Source organism: Eretmochelys imbricata, chromosome 9 (genome assembly GCF_965152235.1).
Source record: "Eretmochelys imbricata isolate rEreImb1 chromosome 9, rEreImb1.hap1, whole genome shotgun sequence".
Lineage (NCBI taxonomy): Eukaryota > Metazoa > Chordata > Testudines > Cheloniidae > Eretmochelys > Eretmochelys imbricata.
Genome location: NC_135580.1, coordinates 97,861,081 through 97,883,840, shown reverse-complemented (window position 1 = coordinate 97,883,840; position 22,760 = coordinate 97,861,081). Strand labels below are relative to the sequence as shown.

Sequence of the window (22,760 nt, the reverse complement as noted above, 5' to 3'; positions counted from 1 at the left end):
GCAAGCCCTTCGCTCCATTTCCATGGCCCAGTCACAATCTTTGGCCTCTCACCTAAGTGGTAACAAGGGTGCATACTGCAATGGAATATATGTGACAAGTACATGAAACACACAAACATGGACATCTATCCTCTGGGAACTGGACAGAGAAGACAGCTGTCAGGAGTTTGGAAATGTTAAATGCTCTAATTTTGGTGTGTCATGTCTGAAGAGATGACTCGGGTGGTGTAACCATTCCATTTCCACTAAATAGCTTTTCCATTTAGGACACCTATCCACATGAGTCCTTGTCAAGTGGATGGAGATCTCTTGTTATGAGCATGTTTTTAAACTGGTGTGTTGGAGATCCTAACTTCCAATGAAAAAAAAAGAAAAAGAAGAGGAAAAAAAAAAAAAGTCCAGTCCTATACCAGCTAGTTTCACTCAAATCTCTGACCCACCACCCTAACGATCAGTCATGGACATGGATAACTACAAATGATTTGATAAGACAACAACTTTTGGAGGATTCCCACTATTAGACTGGTAATTCTTCTCTCCTCCACACTTCACACTCAGGCCTATCAGCTTGAGGTCTGTAGACTCGTTTGCTTTTTATAAACCTGTTTGTGCAATTCAGATTTTATTTCCATAACCTCAGAAGTTTTGCTTGGGATGCAACACAGGTTTGATATACTGTTTTCTGCATTACAGATCTCTAACGAACAGCTTTTAAAAATTAATGCATTCTGTACTGAGTTTACCAGAAAGAAATCACAGTTCCTTTCCAGCAAAGTGTAACACAGTTAACACTTCCTCCCTACTGCTTATTGTCTAGTGTTTAGAGGGGAGGACTGGTAGTCAGGACTCTTGGGTTCTTTTCCCACCTCTATCACTAATTCACAGTGTGGCCACGGGCAAGTCTCAACTTCTGTCGACTCATCTGTAAAATCAGCACATCTACCTCAGAGGTGTATGAGGCTATTCCTAAATGAAATGCATCAAGTGCACAATATTAATTAAATAATCATTTGCTCTAGAAACAAACATCTGTTATTCATTTTATCCCCATATTAATGGAACATCTTTCATTCAGCACTAGCACCAAGAGTATGCCTGTTGTCATGTCTAGTCAAGCTCACACAACATGAAGAATTAATATTACTTTACAGTAAAAAAAACAGGTGTTGCATAACAATCTTCCTCTTGACGAGTGCCGAGTAACTAAAAGCCCTACAGACTTTGAAGTGGTAATTTTAAGACTCAAAACATCTCAGCCCCAGCAAAGTGCAAGAATATACTTTAGTGGAAGGGCTTAAGTCAGAGAGGTCTAGCTCATGAAGGGTTTTAATAGTAACCAGCAGCACTTCAAAAATTAACATTTTTAAAAAATCACAGTAACCATGTAAGAGATTTAAGAACAACAAAAAATAAAAAAAATTAAAAAAAGTTTTAGTCCTAGGGAGAGGTACAGAAGCTTCATTGTGATTGAGCTGTTCTTTTGGAAGAGCTCTCAGCGGGTGTGTTATCTAGCTGTAATAGTTAAGTCCCTTCAAAAGTCATCAACTAGTTACTCCTCTGACAAAAGGAAAATAATAAGCACAACAGTAAGAGCCTGTTGCTAGTTTAGAGAATACAAGAGATTCTCAAAAAAAAAGAAAAAAAGAAAGCACAAATATACAGTAAATATTTAACAAAGCTACCTTAATTTAGTGGGAGCAGGCGGTAGAAGGGAAGTCAGCATACATTACCTGATGCAGTCTCTATAGGTTTGGTCAAGGAATTCACCATGCCATTGTCCTCAAATGCTAATTTCGGACTAGAGGGAACTGTAGCAGCATCATTCAAGTTTTCATTACAGTTATCAGCAGTGATGCTGTCTGAACTCAGTTTGGTTGACTTGGAATGTACTCCAAGATCAATAATTTCTTCAAAAGTCCATGCATTAGATTTTCCATTGAGATTCTGTATAAGTCCAATCGTATGATCAGTTTCATTAACGTGCAATATTTCTGAATTCTGGATAACCATTTCTTTTGCTGAAGGACTGGAGAAAGAACAAAACACATTTGTTAAGAGTGCTGGACACCTGACCCTTATTTACCAACAGAAAAGGGGGTCAGCCAATTAGAAACCCCTATATTCTCCTCAATGAATATTTTTCAGGATAAACTGCCCTGCCTGCCATGCGATTGTTATAGGAGTCAGATCAGAAGGAACAACTGCAGCAACATCCAGTCAGTCACTTCTGCACCAATAACCATCAGATAAGAGCACAACTCCACAGAACTGGTATAAAAAAAAGTCACAGGATCCATGTCCCTGCTTTAATAGTCTGTGTTTCTGCTTTGTTTTCAGATTCATTTTTGATAAACACATGCATTTACTGATTCACAAACTACTCTGTAAAAGTGTTATATTCAAACCATCAGTTTCAATTAATTTTTGAAGAAGTCATGAAACATTTACACTTTATATTCCATCACTAGACACATGTGGCAAGAACAGAAATTTTTTAATTTAATATCAGAGAATTTTCAGTGCAAATTCTAAAGCATCATTAGGATTTGGACAAGCAAACAGAATTGCCCATGAATCTAGAGATTTTTCCAAGGACTGGATGGAAATTCTCTCTCTGAAAATGAGAAATGTATTATTAAAAACTAATACTAAAATTCCCACCAAGTGAGGTTTTTAACATTGTTTTAGCTAAGTTGAAGGTGTCTTAGAGAATCCTGTAGATACTCTCCCTTCTCTCTACTCTCTTGTTTGGAGATTTAGTAACAAACTGTCATCCAGCCCCAGGGAAAACTGTTCAGGTTGTTGCCTTTGTTTACAAGTAAGTTAGACATGTTTCTGTTTGTTTGGCAACATCTCAATCCACTTACCACCACCACCACTGTTATTGACATGGCATTATCAAAAACAAGCAGCTTATGCATTAAATAGCAAACTGACAGTTTGATCATGTAATACACTTGAGGCAGTGGGCACTGCTTCATAATAGAAAGTTTTAAACTATATTTTTCTTTATCAAGATACCGATGCTTTAGTAAGTTCTGAAGCAAACTAACAAAATCTCTGGATTTAGTTTCTGTACATTAAATCAATTGATCAGATGTGGACCTGTTCAATTTCACACCAGATTTACACTGAGGTATATCTCCACTGACTTCACTACTGTTACTCCAGACTCACGTTAGATTGAGAGGAATCACGATCAGCTCCAAAATACAACAATGTATAATTATACAAGAAGGAATAATAATTTATATTTTATTTTATAATTTAATGTTACATTGTTTTATATATTTAAAGTGGCATATATCATTTTAAAAATACTAACTTGAAGTTTTACCTAGAGTAAATCAGGTGTTTCCTGACAACTACAACAAAACTCGACAGTCTCAAACTAAATTTTTGGCAACCTATGATCAGTACTAAACAAACTATATGAAGTGTATTTAAAGATTTCTTGCGTAAATTACAATCAGATGCAACCTTTACATGAGGACACCATCACACAGGCTCACCTATAACCCTTTAGCTGCGTAACATGCAAAGACCTTTCATTAGTCTCCTTCTGATAAATGTCTTGCTCATCTCCATTCATAAGTACTTCATCAGCCTCCATTTTTGACATATCTTGCATTGAAGATTCCATAGAAGTCAAACCACATGCAAACTCAGAACTACATTGTGTCTGCACCTTGATTTCTTGAGACAGATCAACACCATTTATCTTTTCTGAAAGACAGAGAGCTGCAATATATTAGGGTTGCGATTCCAAATTAACAACACAGCAATAAATGCCTAACTGGTCTCTCCCCTAGCTGGAATGTTCTGAACATACAGTCTCATAAAACGAACATCTCTAATGGGAAATTGGCTATAATGATATTGAATAATACATGTATTTTTACAGTGCCAAAACAAATCTAAAACATTATTATTGTACAGTCATTCTCAAATCATACATTTTTAGTTAACAATTTTGCCTGTCTTCCACACTATGGAATAAATAATCTATTCTCATTTTTATACAGACCGCTTCCACGGCAATTGTGGAAATGGTGTACTTAAATTATCATACATCAGCATGAAAATTAACTTACAGTAAATATTGCCAATTGCTGAAAATCGAGTAAGGCCTTTCAGAGGATAAATGAAGAAACAAAATTATTCGTTTATTAGGGAGTCCAGATCCCACTGAGACAATGACTACCCCACTTTAGAATATAAGCGATTTTAACCATTTTGGTCCTCATTTACCAAACACTGTTTACCTGGTTGATATGTTTTTTCAAGGCCCAACTCTCCCTCCTCTTCTGCATCCTCTTCCTCTTCCCCCTCATTAGCAGACTTCTCTTCATTCTGTAACAGAAATCTGTATTACTGCTAACTTAAACTGTTCTAAGTAACACAACAACACACAATATTTATTGCGAACCATCCACATATTATCACACAGGTCATGATTCAATACATTTTAAAGGATGTACATCCAGCTTTCATGCTGCAGAGACCCTCAGGAGTATTTAAGAATTGCCTTGAGTATACTGAGAGTTACTATCGGTCATTGCACAGGATCCTTGTGCTATGACTGGAAGCCATTTCATTTCAGTCGAACAGAACATAAAGATGCTTGTTATTCTTCTGAAAGTGAAGCATTTAATGGAAAGGTTCTGAAAGTAAAACATGAGAACTCCTTGAATCTATATAATGTCACAAACAAACAAGTACCTTGGCTTCATTCTGATCTGACTTCCGAGTTCTTTTCATTATTTCTTCAATTCTCTGTTAAAGCAAACAGTGAATTTGTCACAACATGGAAAAGGCTGAACTTTGATCATTTGGCTTCTTTTATCAACTTTTGTATTTAAAGGATTTAAAAATTCTTTACTCTATTTACCATTATAAATTTTCATTTTTTAGAACAGAAACCAAAATATACCTTTAAAAATGCAATCTGATTTATTCACATACATATGCAGATGGTTTGTTTAACTTTATTCACCAAATTGCTTTAACGTAAGAGTCTCAACACTCTCTTTTAAATGCTCACTTAAAGGCTTGAAAGTAAGAACTATGCACCTTTTTCCTTTCAAGTCTCTCCTGCATATTTTGCTGCATAATTCTCTCTCGCTCCTGCCGTTGTCTTTCAGCTTCTTCTTGGGCTTTTGCTTCAGCTTCCTCTCTCTAAAATTAAGGCAGAGAATATGGGATGCAATACATAATTCAATTTTAAGGTGTCAAAAGAGCTACTTTATCATTAGTTATTTTGTAGATGTGAGAAATGGTTCATACCACCACTTAAGCATCCGGTGTGCAGTACATGTAAATACCTATTATCCTAATCCTGAAAATCTGAATTACAGATTTGCCACCTGATTCTGAAATTCACAGAAAAAATATTTAGTTAAATGATTATCCCAGTTCTTTAGATGTCCCCAGAGCTATCTGAATAGTTAAACCTGTACTTTAGAATGAAGGTCCATTCAAGGAAGATACTTTAGAAACCATGAGGAAAGCAGCTGAATTGCAAATATAGCAACATTAATTTACAACCTTTGCAGTCAGATATTTGTATTTAAGATAACTGGCACTGAATATCTTAGTGCTCCCACTATAACGGAATCTGTTGTTCACTATGATTGCAAGCCTTGATGGGGAGATAAGAGCATTCTTAACACTAGCTTATTTTTATAACAATTGTTCAGAACAGTAAAGTATGATAGAGACTGAGAATGAAAAGTTTATACGACAGTTATAGAGACAATATATACCAGAGATACAAATGGCTGTTAGAAATTCATCATATATTGAACAAGGTTCATATAGCCTGAAAAATATAATTTCATTCATTCATTCGGAAGGATTCCTTTTCCAGGTTATTCAGACATTAATTAGCCATGAAAGGCTATATCTAGGGATTAGTACTATTTTCATTCATAGTAAGTGGGGGGCCATGGATCAGCATTCATGTCACACTGTGCGCCAGCACCCAGCCCGGGCAAGCTAATGATCCAACCAGTGGACCAAATTCGGTGATGAATCCTGGTAATGTGCCACCTGAGGCACATTGCACATATGCTAAGAAGTATTTTAATATCTGCTGTAACATTACCTTTTATAGAGAAGTTAGATCGCACAAGGTGCCCCAGACTCCTCTCTGATCTTTTAAAACGGGAAGCTCTGTAAGTGGCCCCAATAAAGATTATGAAGAAGCGCTATTATACTTTGGCTTTTACAGAGTTCCTTGCACTTACCTACCAAGCAGCTTTCGGCCACCAGTGCACTGAACATAACTAAAATGGTTATGAAATATCTGCTTCTTTCCCAGACCCAAAAGCCACACAATTTAGGAAGATTTCAATAGTTTTATCTATGGTATCCTATGTCCCTTTATGATTGGTCATTTTCCAACATGAACTAATCCAGGATCTCAAACGGATGACTTAACAGCTTTTCCAAGGAACAGAGTCATGTTCTACATCTAGCAAGTAAACCTGTTAAACCTACTAGCTTTTCCTGCTCCTCCTGTTCTTTGCGAACTCTCTCTTCAGCTTGTCTTTGCTGTTCTTCATCATCAAGTCTTTTTTCTTCCTCCAGTCTCTGGAGTGCCTCCTCTCTTTGTACTTTATCTTCAATCATTTTCTTTACCATTTCTTCTTCTCTGCTCCTAGTATTTCCAAGAAATGGATTACAGACTGGATATTATTTAAAGTGGGAGAAAGAAAGTTTAAAGCTTGTGAAAGATGCCAAAGGGTAGGTCTACACTACAGCTGGGAGCATGCTATACATAGCAGCGTGGACGTTGCCACAGGGCTAGTCACACAAGCTTGGACCCAGGCGGGTTGCTCTTGGGCAGCTAGCAGAGCCACAACATCCATGCTGCTATTTTTAGCACACTACTTTGAGTGGAGCTAGAGCATGTCTGTCTACCTGGGTTGGGAGGCACGCTCCCAGCTGCAGTGTACACATACCCAAACTCACAGTTCTGAAGACCAAAGTCAGCTATAGTTGATTCCACTTATTACCAACCACCAAGGAGTTGCCAGCAAAAAAGTTGCCAATAAGCTGAAGGCAGGTTTGTGGGGCTGCAGCTAGGGAAGGAAATACTGGGACGCATCTTGCCAACCTGGTTGTGAGCAGAGCAGCAGCCAGGAGGGGGGTGGCAGCCCAAAAGCCAGGGCTTTACATGGGGAGGGGAAGCTGTGGGCAGGGCAGCAGCGGGAGAGGTACCATGAAGCTCCATGGACCCCCAACACTGCTGCTCCCCATGGAAAGCCCTGGCATCCAGGCCACAGCCCCCTCCCAGCAAACAGAACTGGGACTCCAGCAGAGGTTACCCTGTTGGATGGAGATACAGAGGCCCCAGCCTCTTATCTCCTGTGTGGTCCAGGGTTGCACATAGGTTTGTGGGACTGTAGCCAAGGAAGGAAGAGCTGGGACGGGCTGAGGTCCAGCTGCAGGCAGGTTTTCAGGGCTACAGGCAGGGAAGGCATGTCCCAGTGCTTCCTTGCTGGCAGCCAGGGCCTTTCTTCCAAAAAAAGTTTTCAGTAAGTGGCATGCTGTTGCCAATATCTGAATCTCATTAACGTTAAAGTCAAGGACAGGATTGGTTCCCGGCAAAATGTTGCTATTAACCAGAAGTTGTTAATATCAGGGTTGTTATTAAGGGCATCCACTGTGTCTAGCCATAGAACAGATAAACAAAGCAGCAAACAGTAAAAGTTTACTAACACCGCCATTCCATCAGTGTCTCTTTCAACTGGGAGTTGGAGGAACAGAAAGGATCTGTATACAGAAAGGTAATTCATCCTTCCTGGACAGTTAATTCTTTGGACACTACCGATAACAGATAATACTTGTAGTCCAGCTCTCTGTACTGAGGCAGGACGACATGACCTATCTAATAGTCCTACAATTCTATGATACTGTCAAGAAGGGTGCCAGTTGTTCTGGTGATATGGACACTTGTCCACTGAGAACTGGACTAATAAGAGAAATGCATTGCATGTACGCTACCTGCCATCCATCACGTGGCATCTCTGTCATCATCAAACCGGGATGAATTTAAACTTGGAACCTAGAAGTCAACAGGTCTCCCAAGTTTGCCAAAGTAGAGTTTAAGAGGAATACATCAGACCACAAGAGTTACGAACTGACCGGTCAACCACACCCTCATTTGAAAGCGGAAGTACACAATCAAGCAGCAGAGACCCAAAAAAGCAAATACTGTACAGGACAGTACTGTGTTAAAGGTAAACTACTAAAAAATAAAGGGAAAGTTTAAAAAAGGTTTGACAAGTTAAGGAAACTAGCTGTGCTTGTTTCATTTAAATTAAGCTGATTAAAAGCAGCATTTTTCTTCTGAAGAGTGAAGTTTCAAAGCTGTATTAAGTCAATATTCAGCTATAAACTTTTGAAAGAACAACCATAACGTTTTGTTCAGAGTTACGAACAACCTCCATTCCTGAGGTGTTCGTAACGGAGGTTCTCCCGTAGTTTGAAGAGGATTTTAATATCTTATAAAGAAAATTAAATGTAACTGGAATAAGAAGCATATCCTATAATTTAAGTAGCAGAATCACTGGAGACTTGAAAGAAAGGGAAGCAGTCTGCCTAGAAAGTGACATCCCAATTTCACACAGACTTCTGACATTCACAAGGATACGTATTTCCAGCAAACTCTGCCATATGTACCTGCCTCTCTGCAGATTCTCGCATGTGTAGCTAAAATACATGTCAGTCAGGTTTACATGCCAATCAAATTTGCACCACAGAAAATACTGTTTTCCAGTATTTACAAGTTACCTTTCCTCCTCTTCTCTCTGAATTCTTTCCTGGTCTTCACGCTCTCTTTGCTCCCGGGCAAGACGTCGTTTCTCTGCTAAGATTTTAGCGGCTTCTTCGGCTGTTGTGGTTCCTGGAATAGTTTTGCTACTAGATTCTGTAATTTGAAAGAAGGTGCTGTTATATAGTATCATCCACTTCAAAACATGCCTTCACCACTGTGATCTGAGAGGCAAGTAACACCGCTTTGTCCAACTGCCCTACCATTATTAACGTAAGTACTCAACCAGTTATTCAAAGCACTCTGTATTCAACACATAGGGAGACTGGAAGAAAGTCCTAAACAGTTGAAAGAAAGCAACAATAGGATCCCAGTACCTTATTTACGCTGGAGACATACTACACTAACTCATTCCAGCAATACACCTTTGGTTGTTTTCAGATGTTACTACTGAAAGTGCATTGTGGTATTCCAATAATTTGAAGACCACTCAGGTTTAAATGCAAACAAGAACAAACTTTATTCCTGGGGTCTTACTGGCACCCCGCTAGGTTTCTCTTCCTCATGATCCCCACTGCGGTGTCTTCTCTTTCGCCTCCTGGTTTCTTAAGGGAGCCACACCTCATAAGCAACCATTTCCAAATACTACATGCATCTCTGCTACAAATAATGCTGTAATCATCATAACAATGAAAATAGAATATTTCCAAAAACAAATAATTGTGTAACCTTCAAAGACTGTTCTATTAGCGCTTTTTAAAAAATCTGGAGAAATATTATTGTACGAGCAATAAACTTGTTAGTCTTCCTTATAATAAACAGGACAAACATATTCTGGACCAAAAGAGGAAGCATCAATTTTAAAAATTCATTTTACAAAATTAGCAATATTTTTAGAACAATAACTATGCCTTTGTTTTATCAGTAAAATTCAGCTAGAGGAAAACAAACTACGATCTTAAATCATATCCACATAGTGACATTGCTACATTCTCATTTTACATGCAGATCAAAACATCTCTAACTGCCCTTTTTATATAATATCCAAAGATAATATATTACAAGGGCACAACCAAACTCTCTTTTATACATGCCCCCCACACACCCACACTGCCCTGGGGTCTGAGTACAAGAAACATGTTCATAAAAATATTCTGAAAAGCCACTTGACTAATTTATACTGTAAACAAACCCCTTGTTTTTAGGAAGTATCCCCATCTTCTTGAAGTTTAACTGGTTTTAATGTAACTGATGCCTGATCTTTAGAACATTTAGGGCCTGATTTTCTGTTGCTGTAAATCAGCGTAGTTCCACTGAAAGCAATATGCCTATGCCAATTAATACTAGCTGAGATTCTTCCCTTAAAAAAAAAAATTAACATCCTTACAGATGGGTAGATAACTGCTGGTGTAACACTGATAAATCCTACAAGTCCAAATGATTAATATTTGGAAAATTCTTCAAATGAAAAAAAAATTTGACATTTCAATAAGCAGCAAAATCAACGCACTGACAAAAGTATTTTGCTTCTAGCCTGAAAAAAAATTATTTCAATATAATGTGCTAATTTATGTGAAATTCAGACACTATTTATAAGTTTAAGACAGCACAGTGGGAAAGATTTCTCAAGAGTTGGGTATGGACTGTGAAGTCATTGTCCACTAACTGTAGAGTGAAAGCATCAACTGCACGTATACAGCTGTGGAGTCAAGACAAAGTTTTGTGCACACAAATTGTGCTTGCAAAACTGAGGGAGTGTAAGTGTGTACACAGGATTTCAATTTCCTAATTAGCACTGCTGGAGAGTTTTTTTTCTATGTATTTAAGATTTATACAATCTCCGGGGCCTCTCCAGGGCTTTTACCACCTTTGACTTAAGAAATGCAATCATACTAGTACAAGCAAGAATAAAACTGTATCATCGCCAAACCCAGAAACAAGCCAGTCCAAAGAATACTGAAATACCCAACCTCCCCAAGCAACACCAAACCACACAGACCATCCCTCTGCACATACCTACCTCCCAAATTGCACAGGAGAGCAGTCAGGACAGGTGCAAAGACTGGTTCTGGTACCAATCATCTACCTCCTCAAATAAAAGCTTTGTATGCATAGCAGGAAGATTGACTCCATTAAAAACAATACTAAGGGAAAGTCTTTTCCTTCAAACATTCTTAAGCTATTTGTTGTATGAAAATTTGGGAAAGAAAAAACTTAAGTTGATAATACACAGAGCACAGCATGTATGTGCAAAGAGTTAGCTTACTAAACCTCAGAGAAGCTATTGCTTGCATCAGACATTGACGTTTTTGAAATGGACCTGGGGAGGCAAACATACAGAGGGAGGGGGTTGTTCACTTCTGGTCATGAAGTCTGGCTGCTACTGTGGGCTAATGTATAGGACACTGGACTGGGAGTCAAGACAGGTGCTGATCGCAGCTCTATCACTAGCTTGCTGTGTGACATCAGGCAAGTCATTTCAACTCTGTGCCTGTTCCCCTGCCACCCTTGATCTGCCTCAGCTGTAGAATTTATAAGCTGTCTGGGGAAGGTACTGTCTCTTACTACAAGTCTGTACAGCAACGAGCACAACTGGCCCTGATCTAGGCACTACTATAATATAAACAATAGCAGAAGCTATTGCTAAGCCAACAGGATTCTTACACCTGCTCTGTTTATACACATAGCCAAAGCCAAGTCAATAAAACAGTGATGCCATCGATAATCAATCACTAAACTTGGGCAAACTTATCGCAAAACTGAGCCTGACTATATATTCCCATGAAGAATGCAGGCCCTCAGTGTAAAATCTCTACCTGAGGCAATACCATTTTAAGATTACAAGCTGTACGCCACCACATAAAATACAGTCTGAGTATGCAATATAAAAAAAGGAAGAAAACCAGTCACAGTAATGTTCGAAATAACAGATTACTGGAACAGGTCAGGATGGGGGAGGAAATAGGAAGAAGATGGGAAGCCAGCAGGGTGGGAGAGGCAATTTGCGGAAGATGCATATTTTCCCTCTTGAAGGTGGATCATAGTTTTTCATAAGGATTTCAGCACAAACTAACTCTGTGCACTCAAGATTAGGAGCACAAATTTCTGGACATGTAGTAGTGAGTGTACAAGCTTTGGAATATCCAAAGTCTCAGATATGCATGTACCAACATCATTTGGTGCACACGTAAAGTATGCAGACATGTGGGTACCTGAATTGTATGTAGTCAGTTTTGGGTCACAAATTTAAGTCTTCCATGATCTTTGTTTTACTCAATTCCTCCATCTGCGCTACTTGGAGCTCCTTGCATCTGTAGAGCAAAAGAGGTCATCTTCCAACTCAGGAAAGTGCTTCTTCAGAGGGCCTGTATAATCCTCCTCTATCTTTGCATCAGTGGAGATGGAAGATGATGCACTTTTTATGCTCCTATGTCACATAATCCATCTACCCAAAGCCAGAATTTCAGACAGATTTAGTCGTTACAGAACAGGCCCCCCAGTACGAACACATGCATTAGCGATGTTCTCCCATTGTAGCTTTGTGTGCTACAGTGATATTCCTGATGATTTTTCATTTCTCAGTATTGTCTCATTCCTTTTCTGTACTTTTTAAAACAAGCTGCTCATGATTTAAAAGTAACCCAACAGGACTGCTGTTCAGTTGTTGGTGTTTGGTGTCACACACTGTCAGCTTGTGGATTATGAGACGCACTCCTTGAAAGGAAGCAGAAATTGTGACACTTCCAGCCCCATTATGTGTGTAGAATTCCTTCAACCAACTCCTTCTCTGAGGATTCACTGTCAGCACTACTTGACGTGTCTGGGTTAAGGGGGTGGAAGGAGTGTGTTAAGTAGGCCTGTGGAACTGTTGCCTTTTGAAGGATTGATGATGGTTTACCCTCCTCCCTAGGTCTAGTGAAGCTACAGTTTCCTGTATGATGGATTGAAGAATGTTCCACATTACAGGTATCTAAGGAGGAGCCTGCCATCTCCTCACTGCAATGTGGTTTTTTACTTAGCCACTAAGATAATGTATACCTGTGTTGAAACAGTGTGATATGTGGCATTAGACAGAAAGTTATCACCCATACCTCAGTGTGGGCTATTTGTTTTATGCCTTATACCCTCTGACTCCTCAACAACCCAGACATATAATTATCACATTCAAATTTATTACCCATCATAACACACAAGTTGACAACTCATATGAATGAGCACATATGTTTTTAACTTGAAACAAGCCTTTTAACTCATGAAGAGAAGCTGTGTAAGACTGCTCAAAGACACTGAAAAATAAGATGTGTTTTATTGCATAATAGCATATTTTAACTACCTACCAATGTAGACACAAAAGGAAAACAGGACAAGATGTGTTGACAGGCAATCAAGTCCACCTTAGGGGGAAAAGCGACATGGAGATCAAAGTGTGACCAACTGGGAGATACCTGCATTATTGTAATGACTATTATATGTTTCCCTGTTCACTTTTGGATGGCTGTCTACTTGAACTCCAAAGCTTAAGCCCAACTGGAGCTGGGAGTTGGCTGAGGCAGGAAACAAAACAAGGACTAAGAACTAAGACAGCCCCTCAAGTACACACCTTCAAGCCAAGTTAAGTGTTCAATGAAGGCTTTTACTGGGAGATGCCACTTCCAGGTGCCATCAAAGTTAACAGGACTTGTTTTGCCAAGGCGATCATAAAGATCAAAAGTTTTAAAAGGTTCCACTGGCAGAAAGGGAGAGAGAAAGTGATCAGCAGGCCACGGGGCTGACACAAACTGGGAGAGAGATAGGAGCTAAAGGGTAGGAAGTCTCACCTTAAGCAGGGCCTAAACATCTGAGCCAGGAGCAGCTAAAAGGCTAGATACGGTCCATTTGGTGAGGTCTCCTTTTTTGTTATTTTTATTGCATGTCTCTGAATGTTCTGTTGTACAGTTATGTTAAACAATACTGTTTGAGAAGCTTGTGTGGTCCCTGTGTAACTGCTAGTCACAGCTGCTGGAGAGAAGTCAATACCAGCGTCTAAACCTCAGTTGGACCTGCTGAAGTAGTCACAACTGGTAACTAAGGGGCTGTAATCTAGGTCCTAGTCTAAAAGCGGGTGAATTGCAGAACTCTACCCCAGCGGAGATAAAGGCTTGAGGTCTGACATTTGTGAGAGGTACACTCAGTGAGACTCCCCTCAAGAAGGGACAATGGTGCAGCTAACCCAGACACCATGACACTAAGTACACTTAAAGCTACCCTGAAATTAAGACTGAGCCCAGGACTTGATAGAAACTCAGGTGTCGCGGGACGACTCAGTGGTAAAAGCCAGTGTCTTTGGGTGGAAGCCTCAGGAGCTGGTTGGGGTATGGTACGGTGCCAAAGCAGTGAGGTAGCCTGGCTAGATGGCCACTCACTGCCCTCAGTTTTTGCCCTCTGATGTCAACTCCACAGCACATGATTTTGAAAATGTGAAACAACTTTTACAGAACAGAGGGATCTGCCTCCATGTTCACAGGTAGGGCATGTAGGGGAATATCTGGCCAGGAGTGGACACCGCATACTCATAGGGAAAAGTTAAACCAACACTTCTGTATTGATCCACTTCCATACTGCCTCCTTGCCTTATAAATGCCACAGAGAGTTAGGTAGAGAACTACTCCCAGCTTCCTACTGTCAACTACAAAGAAAGTGATCATCTGGTTAGCAGCAGAGCAAGATGGAAGGAGATGTAAATACAGGTCTAGAAGTTAGCCTGGGGAAGAGAGAGAGAGAAGAGGCACAAAAGTAACGAGCAGAAGTGGCAACATGGGATACGGGGCTGAGTTCCAAACACAGTTTAGAAGAGGCAGCAGTGGAGGCAGGTCAAAGTCCTGGCAATGAGAAGGTAAAGCTTCAGAAGATGAGAGGCCCAGAGGTAGATAAGGATGTAGCAGGTGGGTTTGTGAAGGACAAGGATGATTCTGTAAAGGAAGACATGCATGACTGAAGCCAAAAAGTAACTGGTAGATACCTGTGAATAGGACAGACAGCAGGGATCAAATATCAGTGATGTGGATTACTGATCTATTTCTCATGTTCTAGACAGGTCTAAGAGACACATTTATTACAATCAGGAGCAAGGAACACTGTTTTAAGATTGATGTACAACTCCATACGACACTGACAATTAGACTACGACATTTAGCTATCTTTCCACAAGAATGTATGTGTGCAAAGCACAGTATAACACATGAGATCCCAAAGAATTTTTGGCAATATTTCACACCCAGTTTAAAGTGTTAACACAGGGAAATTTTCAGACATTCCCTCAAGCTTACACACATTCAGGAATACACATAAGTATCTTTACATGCAGTGACATGCATCAGGCATATGATCCCACTTACCCATGGTATTTGAAGGATTTTCACCCTCAGTATCGCCACCAGTTGCCTGTTCAAACTCCTTTTTCTGTTAAGTTTCCCCTATGACCTTCTCCACAGAGAAGTGCATGTGATACCTCATCAGAAGTCTTTCCCAGATTCTTTTCTGGAGATTGTAGAGGGTGTTCTTCCTGGTTGGAAGGGTAGAGGATGTGCTCATGTGGCACAATGAATGGGGTCAGGAGATTTATTTCCAACCTGGGAGAAGCATGTCTCTTTCATTCTCCTGTGTGTGGCAGTGTTGCGCATTGTCTCCTGATGCTGTGGCGACTGCACATACATTGGAATCAAAATTTAGGCAGGCCTCTAACCATTTGGAAGCTAGGTCTCATGTATGCTACGATGAATGAGCAGTTGATTTTTCCTCCAGGCTAAGGCATATGCATGCAATTTTTAAAGTGATAGCTGTCTCAATTTCATAGGTATCTAGTTTACAGAACAAGGTTTCAAAGGTGTGTGCTTTAATTTGTATGCATTTCCTGCTATTTGAAACCACTTTGCACGTGTGTCTTGGATTTGAGAATCTAATCCAGTATTTCTAATGTACGAAGTGGAATAGGATTTGGTTTAGAAGTTACATTGTAAACAAGACTAAAAGTCAATACCTTTAGCTCTCTAGTCAAACGAACTGACTACTACATATGGTATAACCCAGCAATTTATAAAGCTACTGTATAATTAACAATTTGCAAACAACATCTTGTAACCTGAAGCATCCCCAAATCCCCGACACAATTGTTTTACAAACTACAGTATAAAGGGATTGTTTCACTCATCACTGAAATGCTGTCAATTCTTGGGTAGAATGCACCACCATTCAGTTGTATTCAGTGAAACTACAGGAACTGAATATTAATACTTTTCACTTCTATAGTGCCTTCCCTCCAAGAAGTTCTAAATATTTTACAAATATTCATGAATCTCCATTTTACACATGTAAAAGTCAAGGCACAGAGAAGTTCCAGATAGAAAGGCATAAAGCAAGATCACACAAGAATTTGGTGGAAAGATCAGAAATAGAATCAGATATCCTGACTCCAAGGGCTATTATTCAACCATAAAGATATCCCTTCCTCACTTTGAAAAATACTGTATCAAACCAGAGACGCAGGGGAAATTTAGGAAGGAGACAGAACTTGGCTAGGACTTTTTCAGGAATTGTCAAGTCATCTTTCGTGTCTACGAGCAGTCAGGAACATAATTTGTGTCCATTAAGAAAGATTTAAGTTTCTTCTGGATTGCTTTAAAATTTTTTGCATACTTACAAAGCTCTCACTCTCTAACACTATTTATAGGTAATTACCACCATTAAACTTCAAACTGTAGTGGACCACCATAAAGATAAATGGAATAGACAAGTGGATCACTTAAGGCACCTACCTTCTTTGGTCTTTGCAGCAATTGTGACAGTTTCCCTCTCAGAGGTTGGAGAAGTGCCATGCTCTTGTCCTGCTCCTTCTTCACACTTGTCCTTTGGTTTGCACTCCATTTCAGGTTTCTTTTTGGTAATATTCATAACACTTGGTGTGAGAGGCAGGCGTTGAATAGGTGCTGGTTTGAAGACTGTAGTGGGGGATGATGGTCTTTGTTTCAGTACACTAGGTGAAGGTGGACGGGCTTTTTGATTTTGTCTGCAGAGAAAGGAACACCTATGAAGGCTTCACTGAAAGCCTGGAGAATGTAACTGATTTTATACACATAGCAATAATATGCACCTTCTACATTCATACTGGACAGTATCAGGACACCAAACCTGTGGCACAGGAAGTAGTGCTCATTTTGTTCTGAACGTGGTTTAGGATGAACACAGGTTTAAACATACCTAGCTGTAGAGGGAGATGAAGGACGTTTTGCCAAATTAGCAGGGGATGGAGATCTTCTACGAGCTGATATAGATGGCGATGGAGGGCGCCTCCCAGCAGGACTTGGGGACTGCTTTTCTGTCTCAGATTTCTGATCAGATACACAAACAGTGGTAATATACACCTTCCAGAATATGTTGAAGACACCAGAGAAATGCAGAAGTGATGCCATCACAATATTCATTAGTCACATTAAGATACCCTTGGATTTTCCTTTATCTTCCTGAACATGGCTCTAGTTATGTTATATTAATGAGGCTTTAGGATTTATAATCAACAGCATTCCCTGGAAATAAAGAAGAGCTCATATCCAGATTTCAAACATCCCAAAGTCTCAGGATGTTTGAATCTGGGGATTTGGATAAATAGATTATAAAGATAAATGCACAGTCTAGATCCAGGCTGATTTAGGTTTGGCTTTAAACACCCTGAAATTCTGCTGTGTTTGAAATTTTGGTTTGGAGACACACTAAAATAAAGCTCTCTTTTTTAAGAAAAGAAGTGACTCTTCAGTATACCTATTTTTCCATTTGGAATTATTTTTACTAACTTGCGTAATTAGTAACCAAAGATTATTAAAACTTTAAAAAGAATCATCAACTTGTTCTTCTCATTACAATAGTATTTTGTGACATTATCCAACAATGTTTATTTACAATGTAAAATAAAGAATTTTCACTAACATTTAATTGTTCTGATGCAATAAAGAGTGCAGCTGACTAGGATTGCAAACAGTTATAACACGCCCCTAACCTGACCCGTCCAAAAAAAGAAAAACCAAGCCTTTCGTAAAAGGAACTTTTCAACAGACCTGTGCAGATTCTGGAGACCTGGTGTCCGACGAAGATACAGTGGTCTTCAATCTGTCAATGCTACGGCTGCGCACAGGCACTTTAGGAGTTGGGATTGGAGAACTGATGGAACTGGCTGAAGCTGAACGAGGACAGAGGTGAGATTCTATAAAGTTAGGAATTTGACAAGACAAAACAGAGAACCAAGTGCACAGCATCAGAACAGGAAAAAAGGACAGAGAGAGAGAGCGAGAGAAAGAGAAAGAAAGAAAGATTGTGTGTGTTAGAACCCATACAGAGAAAACAACACTGGAAGTGCACATTGCAACAGGTCATGGACACAAGACACCATCACCTCACGATTAGGAGTATGGAAGCTACAGCACCAAGAATGAAACCATTCCGAAAGCAGCAGTCAAGTGTAGATAAAAAAAATAAAGTGCTTTTCCAAACAATGTCTACATTAAACTTTCAATACCTAAATGTAGTTTCCAATTTAGTCAAACTGTATCTTGTCATGATTACTTCTAGACTGACCATCAGAGTTCTGCTAAACCCTTGCATAGGGCAAAGAGGCATATCTCAGAAATGTATCACAATGCGTAGATAATGCCGTGTTAGTTATAAAATGTTTTGTTTCGTCCAGCCCACATGGAATGATTTTTCATAAAACGTGTGACAAACTGCAGTTACCATATTAATTATTTTAATCTTGTTTTATGCATTTCCTTATTCTATCTGCTGCCATTTAACAGTACTGCATATTTTTATTTTTCTCCCCAAACCACACACTTTATCCACATTAACAAAACAAGATTTAAGTATGTAAAGAAACTAGAAATGTAAAGGGTTAATAATCAATTGTAATTACTTTACCACCTCCAAAACTGTCAGCCTCTTCACATATATTAAGATGTGATGAGAAAATATGATCACTGTATTGGATCGTACACTAAACACAGTAGTGCATATATAATATACAACTCATCTATGAAGTGTATATAATAATGTAAATTGAGATATTTGCAAACAGATTAAAAACTAGCATATCTAAGATTTTAGAATATCTAGGGATACAAAAATCTAATGACAGATGCCAGCTCCTAATCACTGTACTCTTATGGATAAAACATTTTATTTTAGTATCTACAGCATTCTTGTAGAGAGAACTGCACTGTTATGACCAATAATTTGATTTAGAATAGAGCAAAGAAATTATTACTGAAATTAAGTGTTAACACTATTGAAAGTACCATAAACTTGCTGACAGTTGAAGCAAAAGTCCTGAACCTTTGCTTGAATAACACTGAGTCAGAGCCACATCCTGGCTATCAGTACAAGATAAGATTTCCCTCATACGAAGTGAAGTAAAACATTTTGTGGAAAAATAAAATGCACACAAATAGCTGTGCAAAAACATGAACATAAATTATGGATCAGCAAAGGCAAGGACTGATTACAGACAGGTCAGCAGTGTAGAAATTTCATCACTGTTAGTGAGGACTGTTAATTGGCTTAAATTACACTAAAAAAATAAAGATGGAGGAATGCATTTGAAAGGGAAAAAAAGACAAAAAAATGTTGATTGCACATTGAAAGATTAAAAAAACAGGGGGAATGAACTCCAACTTGGTGTGCATTACATTGACTTTACATTGAACATAGTACTTTCACTGGAACTTTCTTAGATTCAATAAAAGTCAAAGGTAACCTAGTCGTCTTGTTCCAGCAACTTTTGAGCTGAAAAATTTGCTCTCCCTCAGATAAGTCAATTTGTGCCCCATGGTTATTAGTCTCTTAGGCCTCCTTTGAAATGTTATTAGGGTTTCCAGTTCATCCTCCTAAGCCGTCACTTAAATTCAAATGCAGATCTCAGACAGCTCAGTGCAAAAATAAATACCAGTATACAATTCTCTGCAGAATGAATGAACTGGTATTGTAGCTTAAAAGCCAATACTATTCTATGAAACTGCAAAATAAACATGCAACATAAAATATGGATTGCATTTATTTTACGAAAGTAAACGTTAGTGAAGTATTTTATATAGTGATGCGTTAACTAAATGTTTGAATTGTACTGAAAGGTAACATAGTTAGCAACTGTCATATCAACGCTTGCTTTGAAAGCAACTGCTATCACTTTCAGGCTTTTACTGCACTCCTGTTACCTGAAGGATCTTGTCCATCAGCCGATAATGTAGCAGCACTTTTACTCCTAGCTAAGGAGGCCTGTGTGGGGGCGAGGAGGCGACTGATTACATTACTCTCCAGAGGACTGATCTGGGAGCGACGAGCTGAATGATGGGAACAAATCAAAAAGGATTCAACATGAAGTAATATAATGAAGAAAGTAAGCATCAAAGAGAAAAGGAGCTTTGGGAGTATTGTTGCAAATCATAACATTTTCAGAAGAAACTATTAAAGTAATGAAGAGGGAAATACATAATAATAGTATAGCAGGATTAAACATTGCAATCAAATAGGATTGCATTTGTTGTCCTTGACTTACTACTAATTGTTATGTGCAGAGAATGATATGTAAACAAACATAAAACACAGATGGAGTGCTGAAATTAAGTCAAAACATGGACAGCTTTCGATTCAGCTTTGCAGAGGTTATCTTCATTGGAAGTTAGGATGCAACAGAGGATATTACAACAGACTGGTGGCACAAACCAGAGAAAAACCTTGCAAATTATTGCCAACAGTTGTTAGCTATTGTTAAGTCTTATTTGCACACACAAGCTCACATATATAGTAATCATTGTCAACTCAATATGAAAAGGGGTTCCAAGCATTCTACCGTAGTTTTTTACCAGGGAAAGAGCTGCTAAAAAGGAAAATTTCAAATGTGCTAATTGAAAGGGAGATGTTTGTTAAAGAAGCTTGCATCGATTAGCTTCAAGTAGAAAATAGTTATTAGAAAGAAGTTCTTAATAAGGAGGTGTCTTGTACTTTAAGGATGGATGTAAAGAAAAGCAGAGACACAAATGAGAACAGATTTCCCCCTTAACTTGTAGGCACATAGTCCAGCCGCAGGAACAAAGAAGTTGCTTGTAAACTGAAAAACTAACAACGCTTTTAAAGCCAAACAGAATAAGATACAGGAAAAAATATTAATGTTTAAAGTGAAATTATTTCTTTATCTTAAATTTATAAAGATTATCTTTCCAAGTCTTAGCCTCTTTGACTTGTATATATTGTCGTTTTGCTCACCTACTTCTAGCATGATTAAGTATAATTCACAAAAACCCTGACAGGATTTTTTGTCAGAGACAAAAAAAGAGTTTAATCTTTACCACTAAATAATTAGAATTCTCACCAAGTTTCCAGATATAGAGGAACCAGAAGAAACTACTCAAGTCACATAATCCTATCCAATTTTACTGTGCATTGCTTTTAAATAGCAAGATTAGGATTTAGTTTTATAAATAGCTAACCACCTGGTCTTTCTTCCTTTTTCACTTTCTCTAGTTCAGGAGAAGAATGAGGTTTACTACTTATTCTATTCAAAGACGTGCTCCTCTTCTTTTCTGTTCCTCCTAGAGAACAAGCGCAAAGGAATATTATTTTTAACAAGAGATTTGTATAATTGATTTTCTGAATTGCCCACTCCCTTTCTTTAAAAAAAAATATTTTGCCAAGAATACCTATAAACCAGAATTGTTAATCATTATGCAATACTTTGGTCACACAAGTTGTATGTATTGGTTTACTTCTCACCCACCCCAAGTACAGCTTCAGAGAAAACCCACTTGCATATAGAAACAGCAGAATTCTGGATACAACGTTTGATATTGCTAGAATGTGCGTAACGATACCAAAGTCCACATGTTCATATTATATGCACAATAGTCTACACCGTTCAGAGTGGAAGTATTTGTAAACAAAGTTTGGATATTTCAGTTTAAACACAATTTAAATTTAAGAAATATTCAATTTGTTATCTCCTTTTTAAAAAAAAAAAAAAAAATGTTTCCTGCACCTTTCTGTTCCACCTGTGAACCTTTTGGTGGTGGCTGCTCAGACTGCAGAGAAACTTTGTTACTCAGCCTGTTTAATGAAGCACTTCTCTTTGTGGTATCTGTAAATGAAAGTGCAAATTACATGATTACATTTTATATAGAATCCTAAAGCGTTCCTTTAAAGTGGTTAAAGGAACGCTTTAGGATTCTATATAAAATGTAAGCCATAGCATAAGCATAAGCCATAGCAGTGTAATCAAATCTGATTGATTTATGAACCCTACAGAACCACCTTGTGGCAAGAAATAAAAAGTGCATCCTCAAATAATTTGAGAGCACAAATCATTCTGAATTCTTAAATTTCTAATCTATACACCAAATTTCTGTTAACAAGAGAGAAAGAGGAAAAAAAAGAGAGACACGAATCAATCAAGATTAAATAAAGAAGTGTATGATAAGGCTCTAGATGAACTGAAGAAAAATATGTTTGATTAACTTGTTTTTAAATCAGTTCAGTTTAAGAGTATAAAAATATCTATCTGGCCAGTATTATCAGGAATATAAAGAGTGCTTAAAACAGAAGTTCTACATAAAGATATATAGGTCTTAAAGGCATAAAACAAGATTAATCTGAATTATACTATTACATAGAACAAAACCGCTTTGAAGCACATCCCAGTGTGCAAAATGGTTGTTATATTTTGACAGCTGGGTTCTAGTGGTGGGAGGAACTTGAAATTTCATATTCTCCCTACATAAGTACAGTTCATGTGGCTAATAAAGAAAAAAATGTTTGATCAGATTAACCTTTTTAAAAAAACAAAACAAAACAGCATCTCAGATGACAATGTGTCAGGCTAGACCCAGCACACAAATTACAACCATACCAGCTGGGCACCTCTATGAAGCTGTAATGGGACACAGAAGAGCTGCTGCAGAACCTGAAGAGTTGT

At 38.4% G+C, this 22,760-nt stretch overlaps 1 protein-coding gene across 1 annotated transcript in view; it reads right to left on the bottom strand.

Annotated features, from left to right (window-relative positions):
• MAP7D3 (MAP7 domain containing 3) overlaps positions 1-22,760 on the bottom strand; it is a 63,722-nt gene that overhangs the window by 2,081 nt on the left and 38,881 nt on the right. Inside the window, exons 8-20 of the mRNA XM_077825643.1 lie at positions 21,828-21,926; positions 21,286-21,384; positions 20,011-20,136; positions 17,863-18,008; positions 17,012-17,142; positions 16,570-16,820; positions 8,800-8,935; positions 6,502-6,661; positions 5,074-5,178; positions 4,723-4,776; positions 4,266-4,353; positions 3,513-3,741; positions 1,731-2,026 (exon numbers count right to left, since the gene is read on the bottom strand). Coding sequence (XP_077681769.1) covers positions 1,731-2,026; positions 3,513-3,741; positions 4,266-4,353; positions 4,723-4,776; positions 5,074-5,178; positions 6,502-6,661; positions 8,800-8,935; positions 16,570-16,820; positions 17,012-17,142; positions 17,863-18,008; positions 20,011-20,136; positions 21,286-21,384; positions 21,828-21,926 — 1,920 coding nt within the window. The remainder of the gene's footprint in view (positions 1-1,730; positions 2,027-3,512; positions 3,742-4,265; positions 4,354-4,722; positions 4,777-5,073; positions 5,179-6,501; positions 6,662-8,799; positions 8,936-16,569; positions 16,821-17,011; positions 17,143-17,862; positions 18,009-20,010; positions 20,137-21,285; positions 21,385-21,827; positions 21,927-22,760) is intronic.